Raw genomic sequence first — 13,901 nt, forward strand, 5'->3', positions numbered from 1 at the left:
TGCTCATCTTTGGAGATGGATAAAAAAAGGTAATTATAGTAAACCATGATTATGTATGCTCATGTTTGTATAGGATTGTACATATAAAAAAAAAAGAAAAAAATTGATCCTAATTTATTTACGTAATTCTTTTATCTCTCTATTATATGTACACATGCTTAAAAAATTGCCAATGAGCCGTAACTAGCAATTTTGTTAAAAAATTATGAAATGTTATATGTGCTCAAAACAAATAAATAAACTAAAGAAGGCACAACTAACAACTTTATGTAAATTTTTATGTTATACATTTTTATGTTATACATATTTTTGAGCAACAAAGAAATAACACAAAACTTTTTTACTTCGTTATTTCTTTGTTTTGTTCATTCCTTCTTCCATTCTTTCCCACCATGTTTGTTTTTTTTTTTTTTTTTTTTTTTTTCTGAATTATATTCTTATTGAAATAATACGGATATCTCTCTCGCCCTCTTTGTAATATTCTTTGTTATTATTTTGTACAACACATAATAATGTTATTTATGTTAAAATATGAATATATTTTAAAAAATAATATGATTTTCCAGTTGTTTATTATTCTTCTGTATATTGTTAATTGAACAGATATTTTTGAGCAATATGTGAGGTGTTAATATACGCATAATGCTTAGACATAATCACATTAAATCTGTATGGAAATACATACACACACATACGTACATACATATAAATGAATAAATATATACTCATAGATATTTTATAAAATGGTTACATCCCTTCGTAAAATAGATAAAACGCTTTTGAACTGTACAAATGTCCATCTATATGTTTGCATAAGTGTCGTATGTTCAAAGTATACAATTCTACTTTTAAAGTCCCTGGATGAAATTTACTTTGCTGAATTTTTATATCCCTTGGAAAAGTTATATACAGCATTTATCATCAAACATAATATGTGTTAAAGAAATGATAGAAGCTTTCTTATTTTGCGTATAATTTCGTAGAACCTTTATATATAGTGATAAACAATTTTAAATTTAATTGAATAAAAGTAAAAAAGAAGTAAACAGAAACGGAAACAGAAAAAGAAATGGGAACGGAAAAGCAAAAGGTTGTTTATTTAAATTGTCCTATAATAATATGCCTATTCTGAATAAGAAGGCAATTTATTAAAAAAACAAAATAACGTTTATTTTGTAATGGGTATTGAGAAAGGAGTCTGGGAAAAAAGAGTTATAAAACATCCTTTTTGGTTTATAATTAAAATAATTGGAAATGTATATTTGTAAACATAAACATTAATTATGAAATAAATTCGAAATAAAGGGGATATGAGAGGTGAGGGAAAAAAAGGACGAAAAATAAACAATAAATTTTGCTAATATAATAACAATTAAAACAATCCAGAAAAAGAAAAAAAAATACATATACATATATATAAGTATGTATATATATATGTATGCATATATATATGTATGTATATATATATGTATGTATATATATATGTATGTATATATATATGTATGTATACATATATGTATGTATATTTTTCAAAGAGAAGGGTCATGAGGAATAAATTAAAAAAAAGGTATTACACCATATATTTTATTTATGCCCATAAAAATGAAAACGTTTTATTGAAACAAAAAAATAAAAAATGATATAAAGCGTATTCAAAATTAATCAAAAATGAAATAAACAAAATTTAAATTTTAAAGAGGGTTATTTATTCAAGTAGTAAAAAAGGAAAATATAAAATACTGTCATCATTTGGAATATACATATATATATATATATATTAACATATTGACAGCTAAAACCTCTTCCCAAATGCTAGAAAACTTATAAAAAGAGTACCTCTCGTCAAATGATAAAAGGCTAATTTGTTATTTTTTTTAAAAAAAAGGTGTATTTTTTTTTCATATTGGCAATAGAATCCTTTTCCTTATCAAATGATTTATCATTTATTTGGTTGTCTTCACAATTATCGTCATACGTATTTCGTTTTCTATCTAATCTTAATTTCCTACAAAAAAAAAGCGAGTTCAGTATATATGAAATGTACCACATAAATATTTAATGTTACGGAAAAAAAGACATCTGTAAAAGCCAAATAAATATATAATAATTATCATATATTACTTTATATACGATGCTGAGTTAAAAATTTTGAATTCACAGCTCGTCAGCGTTCCTCTTATCCATCGATGGTTTAGAATATCTGCACACTGTAAAAATGGGGAAAAAATATATATAAATAAATATGTACATAAACTTATGCATTCACATACACATCAAAAAGCACGTCTTAAATATACAACAATCATATAAAATGAAAAAGTTATATTTAATAAAGAAATATTCAATATTTAATATGCAATATTCGACGATCATGTTTTTCATATTTTTATGGTCATTTTCAATTCTTGCTTATTACGCTAAATCTTTTGTCTGGATCATGAACTAATATATTTTCTAATAAATTTTTGAGTCCCGGCTGAATATTTAAAGATTTTTCCTTTGACAATCTAAAAGGGTGAGAAAAAAAAAAATATTAATAAATAAACATAAATGGGTATATGTACAACTTGCATGCTTATTTATACTGGCATAAACATAGAAATATACACATACATGTTTATAAAATATGTATGTACACAGACTACCACCATGCTTCCCATTTTTGTGCTTACAGTTCTGGGATGTTAGCTTTAAGAATGTTGTTATATAGTTCATTAGCATTTTTCCCGGTGAAGGGTACTTTACCCGTAATTATAAAAAATATTAAAACACCTAGACTCCATATGTCGATCTGATGGAAGGAGGGGAAAATTAATAAAAAAATGTTAAACGCCCATATATATATATATATATATATATATATATATATATGTAAATGTAAAAGTGCGTGTGTATGTATATATATAATACACAGTAGAACAACTGTCTCTATATATATATATCTAAATATCCCTACTTTTATTCCATATTCTTTGTTCTTTATAATTTCTGGAGCTAAATAAAAATCGCTTCCACAAACAGATCTACTTTTTACAACGGCTTGATTTGACGGAGTTATTTTGGCTAGTCCGAAGTCTGACAAGACTACACTTTTGACATTATCCTTAGTTCTAAGCAAAATGTTTTCTGGTTTAATATCTCTATGCATAATTTTTAAAGAATTTATATACTGTATAGTTTTTGTTAACTTTATAATAATAACCCTTGCTTCTGAATGCGTGCAACTGCCATTTATTTTTATATACTCGAACAAGTTACCTCCCTCACAGTATTCAAGAATTATTTTAACTATATAGTACTCTACAGGGAAATAAAATGAGGAGAAATTTAAACAAGGTGAAACAAAACATACACACAAATGAACATATACATATATATATACATATGTGCAAAGGTATATGTAAGCACAATATTTGCCCATTTTGTTATTTAATTTTCAATTTCTAACTTTTCCAAATTTTTTCATGATAATCAAGAATTTTAACAATATATGGGTGTTTATTATTTATTGTTTTCATTATAAACAATTCCCTCTTAAAGCAGTTATAATGTGATGTTTTTTTAAGGGGGCAGCACATTAACTAAAAAGGGGGGGGGAAAAAAAAAAAAAAAGAAAGGAAAGATGTAAATAAGAATAATGCAAAGAAGTTGTATAACATAACTCATTCTGCATATAAAAGTTAACATTTTACTATCACTTTGTGTATGCACTTATGTATAACATATATTACTCTATAATATTCATGCATATAAGTTCGTTTTTTATTTTATTATTTTTTTTATCTTTTATCTTTTTTCTTTTTTGTCGTTGTTACATACCTTCATTGCACATTTTTTTTTATTTTCACCTCTACAACAAAATACTTTTGAAAAGTTCCCACTGCAAAAAAAAACAAAACAAAATTTTTAAAAATTAAAAACAAAAATAATTTAACGTTTTTAACATTCGTACGTGTCAGAATTTTGCAAAAAGTACAGAATAAAACAAGGTTTATAAAATGAAAAATTATGTGATTACTCTCCAATTTTATTAATTATTTTATATTTTTTTATAAATTCCAAGTTTGAATCGTGTTCTTCATTTTTCTTTTGTCTTTTGTTCTCGGAAGTGTCATTTTTTGTACTTTTATCTGAAAAAAAAAAGGAAGAATATTAAGTCAATTTTGCATTTTAAATAAATAAAAAATAATTTTTCTTTAACTATATCAAATATGGGTGCATAGATTATAAAAGACGACAATAAAAATAAATATATCGTATTAACAAATTATAAATATTCACAAAAAAATTGAATATACACATTTCTTTATTTATCACTTGAGAGTAAATAAGTACAAATCACATCATATTTTAATTTATAAACGTATGCACACTTGTATATGTATGTATATATCTATATATGTACGTGTAAAAAAACATTTTGTCGAAATTCTTGTACGCGTTTATCTTACCCAAATTGTTTTTTCTTTTACTGATGGCTGTCCCCATTGTTTATGTTTTTTTTTTTTTTTTTTAAAGAAATAAAATTTATTCATAATAAATTCAAAAAGAAAAATAAATAAAAAAAAATAATATATTGTGCTTATGTTTTAATATTTCCTTATTTCAATAAGCTCAGTGGTAACAATAAATTACTCATATATTTTCGTTTCTTTTTTTCATTGAAATCCGAAAAATACAGGGTATACATAAAAACAAAGAAGAATCCTTTTGAATTAATACAGAAGAATTCTAATGAAATTTTCAATATCCGCTACACATTATTTAACAAAGAAAAGTAAGCATATCTATATATTTAAAGATATGTACACACATAGGTATGTATTTATGTATGCATGTATGTATGTCTGTATGAACATACGTATATATACACTTATTTGTATTATTTGTTAGCACGAATATTTGCATAACAATGACGCAAATAATAACAGAAAAAGGAAAAGTACTAACACTGATAACAGAACAAAAACGTTACAAATGAAGACGCTTTATCCAAAGGGTCTAACGGAAATACAAAAAATTCGAGAAAAGAAATAAAAAAAATTGAAATGATGGAAATATTCGCCTTATATAATATACTGTTGTAACGACTAAAATGATAAAAAACAGCAAAAACTACTACAGTATATATATATATATATATATATATATATACATGTGTATATATGTATATAAAAATAAAGCTAAAACATATATACTTAAAGTCTTTCTTGTAGATAAATTTTTTTCTATATAATAGTGGAATAATGTAAATGTCATAACAAATCTTGTCTTTTAAACGCTAGAAAAAAAGGCGTACAGCATAATTGTAATAATAATATACAATAAATAAAAAGAAAAAAAATTTACATATGGAAAAAAGAAATTATTCCAGGCAAAGCTTCAAAAAAAAAAAAAACTCTAAAAATTCATGAAATGTAAAATTACTTAAATGCATTTATTTATATGAACGTACATATTTTATTTCATAAATTTAACTGAGCGTGAAAAAATATATATATAATATATACATTATTACATGTATTTACGTATATACATATAATATATATGAATAAACGCCATTTTTAAAATATTTGTATATTATAACACAAGCTATTTCTCCAAAATTATGAAATCCTAAAAAAAGCGAGTTCTAAAAAATGTAATTTGAACATTTAAATATATTATATATATATGGAAACGTTCAATATTTTATATCAACAATTTGCATCTTTATTTCTTAAATAAATTGTATTTAGTTTAATATAAAAATTTTAAACATAAAAGGTCAAAAAAAAAATTTTTCGTTTAATGAAATTAGAAGAAAAAGGAAAAACAATTATAACATTTAAATAAGTATATAAATATAATATATATATTATATATATATTTTATATATATTATATTATAATTATAAATATATATACTAATATATATACGAATTATGCATATATTAATTATATATATATATATGGATTAGTAATATATAGATTAATAATTATATATATTAATTATATATTTATATATATATTTATAATATATACGTATAGATAATTTAAAAGTTTTCACTAGCATTTTTTTTACTTATATTTGAAGAAAAATTTCAATAAAATCTCCTAAAAGTCATAAAAAAAAGTCCGCGAAGCAAATACATATTATATATAATAAAGTTTCTTTTTTTTTTTGGCAAAAAAATATTATAAAATGATCTGAATATAAACGGCTTTAGAGAAGAATTATCTATTAAATAACAAAATATATATATTATGAGTAATACTTTTCATACTATATTTTATTATTTAAAATTTTGTGATGTGAAAAATTTTCTCAAAAAAAAAAGCATTCACTATGTTTCATTTTTTATTTTAAAAGGGAATAATATAAAATAAACGCTGGTAAATATTTGTTTGAACAATTATGTGAACATTGTAAATGATTATTTAATTATACAATACAAATATATATATAATAATATATGAATACAAAAGGGGGAAACATATATATATATGTATATTTATGTATTTTTATATATATTAATATTTATGTATATATGTATTTTTATATATATTTATATATTTTAATATAAATGTAATAAAAAAAAATGGTTAAAATATAAAAAAGAATTAACAGAAATGGGTAAAATAAAAAGGTTAAAACTATGAAATAATAAAATGGGCGAAATTATGGGTGAAAATGTATACGATAACTTTAATGCAAACATTCATACGACCACTTTTATAAATGATAACAATGACAACAATATACAACCAGAAGAAAGTAAGTATAGCGGAGACAGTTTTGGCAGCTCGGAAATAGGAACTGATGATGACGATAATAATAATAATAATAATGGAAATAATAATAGTAATAATAATAGTAATAATAGTGCTAATAATAATGGTAATGGTAAACGCAGGAAAAAGAAAAAAGCTGGTTCTAATAACATTGAGATTGACGATGATATCAAACTAGCAGTTAAAATAGCTTTACAATTTTTATTAAAAAATCAACCATTTCCTGTCAAAAGGGAAGATTTATTTTCTGTTATTAATCTTTATGTACCTACGTGTAACACCAATTTAAAAAGGAAATCAATTTTAAAACTTTTAAAAAAGCATGTGAATGATATTTTAGCATTAAACTTATTAATATTAAGTACTAAAACTAAAACAGAATATGTATTAACACAAAACATAACATATAAACAACACAATGATTTATTACTTTCAAAGTTAGATCACAATATAAGAGGCTTTCTAATTTTTCTTGTTCCCTTTTTTAAAGTTTTCCATAATAAAATACCTTTAAATTATTTATTATACGAAATAAATAACTCAGGTTATAAAACTTTAAAAACGAAAGAAGAGATACTAAAAATTTTGAATACACCTACTCTTTTTTCAAATATTAAAAATAATTTAACCTTAAATAGGGAATTAATGGATCCATTAGATTACATAATTTATGCTAAAAAATTATCTTATATAGATTTTAGCAATGATCAGTATGATGAACATTCATTGGACGGCTTTTATATCACACCGACAATTCGCTTTGAATATGAAATTAATATGGAATATTATATAACGGAACTACTAAATATTCCTAATAAGAAATTCCAGTTAAAAGATGTGTATGTTTTGTTTGAAGAGAAATATTTTATGAATCTGAATTACGACAACCTTTGACGGCTGTCGCATGAATGTAGTATGGGCTTCGTATGAACTAGTATATATATATATATAGATATAAATGTATGCGTATATATACCTGCTCCGGTTATCCTTTTAGAGCTCTTTTTTGCTACTTCTGATTGGACATTAATATTAGAATTTTAAAATGACACTGTTTTTTTTTTTTCTTTTTTTTTGTTAAATTGACTTGTTTTTTGTTCCTTCACAAAAAAAAAAATAGTAATTATAAAAAATGATTTAATAATTATTCGTAAAATTGAGAGAAAATTTACGATAAATGGGTATAAAAAAAAAAAAAAAAGCCAAATAATATTTAATGCACTTTTAAAATAAAAGATTGCAAATAATATTGGAAACCACTTTAACAAAATTCGATGAATTATAAAAAATGTGCATCTCCATTACACATACTTATATAAGTATATAACGCATATGTACATTTGTTTGTACATATATATATAACGAAAAAATTAACAATTTTAAACCCTTAAAGATGAATGAACCCCATTACGTAATAGAAATAAGCTACTCCCCATTTTTCCTTAACCCATTATATATATATATATTTTTTTTTAATGTATATGTATGTGTTGTGTCAATATATGTAAATATGGCATAACACACAACACATAAAATTATCCAGCAATGTCAACAATATAACCTTTTAAATTGCTTAAAATATTTTTGTTTACTCATTCCTATTTTATTTGTCCTGTTTATTTCACATTTAATCCGCTTTTTCCTCTGTTATAAGAAATTTTTTTAATTCATCCCACATCTTCATTCTTTCTTCTCCAACTAAACTACCGTCCAATTTTGCAGAATGAACCTTTTTATCACAGAAATACCAAAGGCTATAAATTTCTTTACCATCAGATAATGGAAAACCATTTTTATCTTTTATATTTATTGGTGGACCCATTTCTAATAAATTTTTTTGTTCTCTTAAACATTCTGATTTTTGTACATTATTAATATATTTATGATATTGCGTTTCTATTAAAATACCTGTACAATTCATGCAAAACATACTTGGGTGCCATTCACCAAATTCATGGGTCTGATATTCAATGTAAGTGTTTTCATCTATATCATCATAGCAAATTAAACACACCAAATTTTCAGGTACTTTTTCAACATGATTGTTTTCAGTTAACATCTTTGTGTTACTTAATTTCTTGTCTGTTGGTAAATTGTTTTCTTCTTCTTTGTTCATATTTTTCAATATAAGCAAATGCTTAATAAGTTCGACCAGCGTAGATGAGATGAAAATACATGAATATGCACCCACTTATGTCGAATATGCTCATAGGGGAGTCAAGTTATATGTGTGTATATATATGTATGGGTATATATATTTGTGCACACATGCATATACACAAATTTAAGTATATAGGTGTACATAAATAAAAGGTTATGAAGAGACTATCAACTAACTATAAGTGATAGCGGTATAAGATGCTCACAAAAACAGGTCGTAATAATTTATATATGTTTGATTAGCCTAAAATAAGGAAAACAAAAAAAAAAAATCTATATATTACTAAAATACGAAGAATCTAATATAGTATTAATATATGAAAAATATGCAATATAAACACTTCATAGTGAAATTAGTTCTACATGTAAATTTTTGTTTTCCAAAAAAAAAAAATTGTTTAAAAAGGGGGTAATAAATGGGGAACGTTTTAACCATTTATGTGAAGATTTTGAACCTTTTTCTTAATTTAAAAAATAAAAAAAAATGTCAAATTTGTACTTAAATAATATAGGGATAAAGGGGAAAAAAGAAAAAAACGAAAAAATGGGGAAAAAAATGAAAAAATGGGAAAAAAAAAAAAAAAAATGGGAAAAAAAAAAAAAAAAAATGGGAAAAAAAACGGAAAAAAACAGAAAAAAATCAAAAATAATGAAAAAAATTGAAAACAAAAGTTTTTCTGTTAACCATTTTAAAATGCAAAAATAGAGGCTGATTTCATAATTTTTTATAAGTTATTTTCCGTTCTTCTGAGTATTAATTTTTTTTTTTTTTTTTATGTCAAAAATATATACGTATTCACAATATAGTTTTTCGGTCACTCATTGGAATATGATTGATATATTTTAAGTATAGTTTAATACTTTTTAGTTTTTAAAAATTGTGCTATTAGTAAATTTTTTTAGATATACCTTAGTAACATCGTTCATGAGGTAAAATTGTAAATACAATATATATGCAGTTTGTAAACTTGTAAACAATTCGTAAACAGTTTGTAAACAGTTTGTAAACAGTTTGTAAACAGTTTGTAAACAGTTTGTAAACAGTTTGTAAACAATTTGTAAACAATTTGTAAACAATTTGTAAACAATTTGTATACAATTTATATACATACTTATATATATAATAAATCATTAAATTCCCATTTTTTTCATCAACTCGCTAACGTTTCAGAAATATATTTTTCATATTTTGCGGTTTTTTAAAAGGAAGGAAAACCACATTTGCATAAATTTATAGATAGCTGTAAGGACAAGAAACATATAGAAACGTGCGTACTCAATGCATACATGCAACATATATACGTACGTATATATATATTTATAACTACGTATATATATAATTCCATAGCGCTTCTTAAAAAGGTGCGCATAATTATGAAAGTAAAGGATGGAATACTGTAGTAAAAAAATTGAGGACTTAGTGAAGGGCAAGGTGCTATTGGGGGAGTTACAAAATGACGAAAACAACTATTTAATGAAAAAGTTACTAAATAATATTGTCGAAATAGTGAAATTAACAAATAAGATATCTTATAATTGTTTATATAAGAACAATGTAGATAGTGTAATGTCTAATAGCTCAGAAATAAAAGACTTGCAAAATGAGTTATTAAAAACTGTATACGATTTATTACTGTACAGTAGCAATGATAAAACAAAAAATATGTTAAAAGATCAATATGCAAAAGACTATTCTGTTTTACCGAATAATTATCATATTATATCCTCAACATTAGAAGAGATAATTTCAAGGTCAAAAGACTGTTTCAAATTTTTCCATATAGATAATAAGGATACATCAATTTTAACATGCAGAAATACAAAAAATGTAAGTAGCAATTATTTAAATGATTCTGAAGGTATTGATAGAAACTATTTGAACGAAGTGGTTTATTCGCAGCTTACACAGAAAAAGGAAAAAAATGAAATATCTGATGAACATCATAATGAGGAATACCAGAAAACAGGAAATAAATGTAATTATAATATTCTCAGTATTGGTGAGAGAAAGGAAGAAAATAGCGGTAAATGTTATGTGGAAAAATTCGACAAAAAGATGAATAACAGTGAAACAACTCTTATGAGGGATATAAAAGAAGAAGAGAGTACTATTTTTGAAAAAATACTTAATCCTAATATTTTGATAATTGATAATGATTCAGAAGACAGTTGTATACTTACAGATGTCCAAAATAATAGTAATAAGAAAGTAAAAAAAGAAATATATAAAAATTCAAAAAGAAAAAAACAAAAAAGTACATCTACAACTGAGCGGAATAAGGGTAAATATAATAAGGAGGATGCTTTTCATCATAAGGAGAATACTGATAAAAAAGTTCAGAATTCCTGGTTACACTTGACAAATAATTATGCAAAAATTTTTATTCCTCGTGTTCCATTCAAATATAACAAATTGGTTGATCTAAATGACGATTTAATAGAAGCAATGGAATGTCAAGAACGCTATATCAAAAAGAAGAAATTATTATTGCAGTATCGAGAAGAATTTAATTGTAAAAAGTTAAAATATACAAGTAGTGCTGATATTATAAAGGAAATATTTAATGACAACGAAATAAGAGAAATAAATGACGCAATAAGCGACGTAAGTGAGATCAGTGATATGGGCAAAAAAGAGGACCAGGTGAGTGTAGTCAACAAAATGAATTGCTCAAGTAACTCAATTAACGCGAATAACTCGAATAATGCGAATAACTCGAATAATGCGAATAACATGGAGGAATGTAAAAGAGTAAAAGACGAAAAAGGGGGGATGTTTCCTCCCTCGTGTAGTAGTTCCGATATCTCTATTACAAATTACAACAGTGTTATTAGCGACGATTTTTTTTGTAAAATGTTAAAAAAATTGAACAAGGAAATAAACAAATATGATTACAAATTTAGTAGTTTAAGTCATCCTTATGAATACGAAATAAATAACCTGATTGAACTATACAAGAATTGTGATGATAGCATTTCAAAGTTTGTAAAAATAAATGTGGAATTAACAAAGCCATTAAAAATAAATGAAAAAGAATATAAAATAATTGATAAGAGGAGTGAATTAATAGATATGATAAATGTAATAAAAACAAGACAAGATAGGTTTTCTATAATGGTAGCTGTAAATTATAAAAACTCATATCGTGGATTCAGCTCTTTAATTCTAATAGGAACTAGTGAGCTTGATTATATTATTGATGTTTATACCATATTTGAGGATATATATCTATTAAATGAAATAACAACGGACCCTAGTATATTGAAAATTACGTATAATTCTGAAAATGTTATCCTATATTTGCAAAAAGACTTTTCTATTTATTTTGTTAACATTATTGATATTTTAATTTGTTCAAATTATTTAAATATAAAAAATACACTAACGTATTTAGTTTACAATTATTTTAATGTTAGCATTAATTCCATTGGGCTTTCTTCAAAATATTTGACTCGACCCCTTACTCCTGATGTTATTTATACTTTGAGAATTTCGTTTCACTATTTGTATTACCTATTTGACTATGTTCTTACGGACTTGTATTTCAACTTCGTATTTAATAAGTGTAGAAGTGATGATAGAAATGATGACCGAGTTAATGACAAAATTGAGGATGAAGACAAAATTAAAAAAAGTGACGAGGAAAACGATGAAAATATTACTGCAATATGGATCAACCATAAGGATTCTAATATCAGTGGTACAGGAAATATTTACGTGAATTTTGAAAAAATAAAATTTGTTGACTTATCTGAAGAGGAAAAAAAATATGGAGAAGAAATTATAAGGAACGTATTTATGCATAGTAATAAAGCATGTACAAAAGTTCATAAAGTAAAAGATGTTTGCGATATTATGAAGACGAAGGAACAAATAAAAACAATTATAAAAGCATCATACTGTTTGAATAATTCTGATAATTTAATAGAGGATATATTAATATGGAGAGAAAAATTATCAAAAAAAAAAGACGAATCACCTGATTATATAATTAATATTCATAATATCATTTCTATTATTCTAAATATGCCAACATCCATGTCTAATTTAAAAAGTAATATAGTACCATTGTCAAACACGTTATCAGAAAATTTAGAAGCCTTATTTGAAATTATTATTAAATCGAATATGAAGAAAAAAGCGAATGTTCACTTTTACTTGAATTATATTAAAAATGATGGATTTAATAATAGTACCAATGGCAATGAAAAAAATATGATCATACATTATTCATCCAATAAAGAAAAAGTAAATACAGAAAAATATGAAGAAGCTATTATCGTTCCCAGTATGCATTTTCAATGTATTTCTAATGATCACAAAAGCCATTTTTCACATACGCAAAATGATGATAAAATAGTTCGAAGCGACCAAAAAGGTCGAAATAAGGCCTACGCAGTAGATGAAATATTTGCCTTAGAAAAAACGTTTTTTAGTGAAAGCGAAAATAATAGCGATTCGAAATGTCATAAAAGAATTAACGATAGTAAATGTATTAGTAATAGTGGTAATAATCATGGTAACAATCATGGTAAAAATCTTGTTAACAATAATGATAATAAATATGGTAATAAATATGATAATAAATATGGTAATAAATATGGTAATAAATATGGTAATGAGAATCATGAAAGCTACACACTCTTGTCTTCCTTACTTAGTTCTGTTAAAGATCGTAATGAGAGGGTGAGCTATGTGCATAATCACAGTAGTAGTAAGGACACTGAACATAGTGTAAAAGCAGAACAGGGGAAGATTAAGAAAGACATAAATAAGAACAAAAAAAAACGCACTTATAATAACAAAAATAAGCAGATGTACCAGTCATATAATCAACAGTACAATATCAGAAGTAACAGAGGGCTATATTCCAGAAATATTCTGGATGAAATAAACTGAAAAGAGGATGATGAAATGATACTGGCTAAATGAAAACCATCGTGAGAAAGAAGGATAACCAATGCAGA

The 13,901-nt window shown here is 24.3% G+C and overlaps 4 protein-coding genes across 4 annotated transcripts; 2 read left to right on the forward strand and 2 right to left on the reverse strand.

Moving 5' to 3' along the window:
- Positions 1-1,857: 1,857 nt before the first annotated feature.
- Positions 1,858-4,488, reverse strand: PmUG01_12067000 (serine/threonine protein kinase, putative; the record flags this gene model as incomplete). The annotated part of the gene is made up of 9 exons (XM_029006906.1): positions 1,858-2,005; positions 2,122-2,207; positions 2,417-2,507; positions 2,673-2,791; positions 2,957-3,300; positions 3,449-3,581; positions 3,820-3,880; positions 4,019-4,130; positions 4,452-4,488. 9 exons carry the CDS (start codon positions 4,486-4,488, stop codon positions 1,858-1,860), a joined length of 1,131 nt encoding a protein of 376 aa, XP_028863349.1.
- A 2,162-nt stretch (positions 4,489-6,650) lies between these two features.
- On the forward strand, positions 6,651-7,667 carry PmUG01_12067100 (conserved Plasmodium protein, unknown function; the record flags this gene model as incomplete). Its single annotated transcript, XM_029006907.1, has 1 exon — positions 6,651-7,667. The coding sequence occupies one exon, from the start codon at positions 6,651-6,653 to the stop codon at positions 7,665-7,667; it is 1,017 nt and encodes a 338-aa protein (XP_028863350.1).
- Positions 7,668-8,400: 733 nt separating this feature from the next.
- PmUG01_12067200 (conserved Plasmodium protein, unknown function) lies at positions 8,401-8,889 on the reverse strand (the record flags this gene model as incomplete). Its single annotated transcript, XM_029006908.1, has 1 exon — positions 8,401-8,889. The coding sequence occupies one exon, from the start codon at positions 8,887-8,889 to the stop codon at positions 8,401-8,403; it is 489 nt and encodes a 162-aa protein (XP_028863351.1).
- Positions 8,890-10,320: 1,431 nt separating this feature from the next.
- RRP6 (exosome complex exonuclease RRP6, putative) lies at positions 10,321-13,833 on the forward strand (the record flags this gene model as incomplete). The annotated part of the gene is made up of 1 exon (XM_029006909.1): positions 10,321-13,833. One exon carries the CDS (start codon positions 10,321-10,323, stop codon positions 13,831-13,833), a length of 3,513 nt encoding a protein of 1,170 aa, XP_028863352.1.
- Between the last annotated feature and the right edge of the window lie 68 nt (positions 13,834-13,901).

This window comes from Plasmodium malariae (assembly GCF_900090045.1).
Source record: "Plasmodium malariae genome assembly, chromosome: 12".
Classification (NCBI taxonomy): domain Eukaryota; phylum Apicomplexa; class Aconoidasida; order Haemosporida; family Plasmodiidae; genus Plasmodium; species Plasmodium malariae.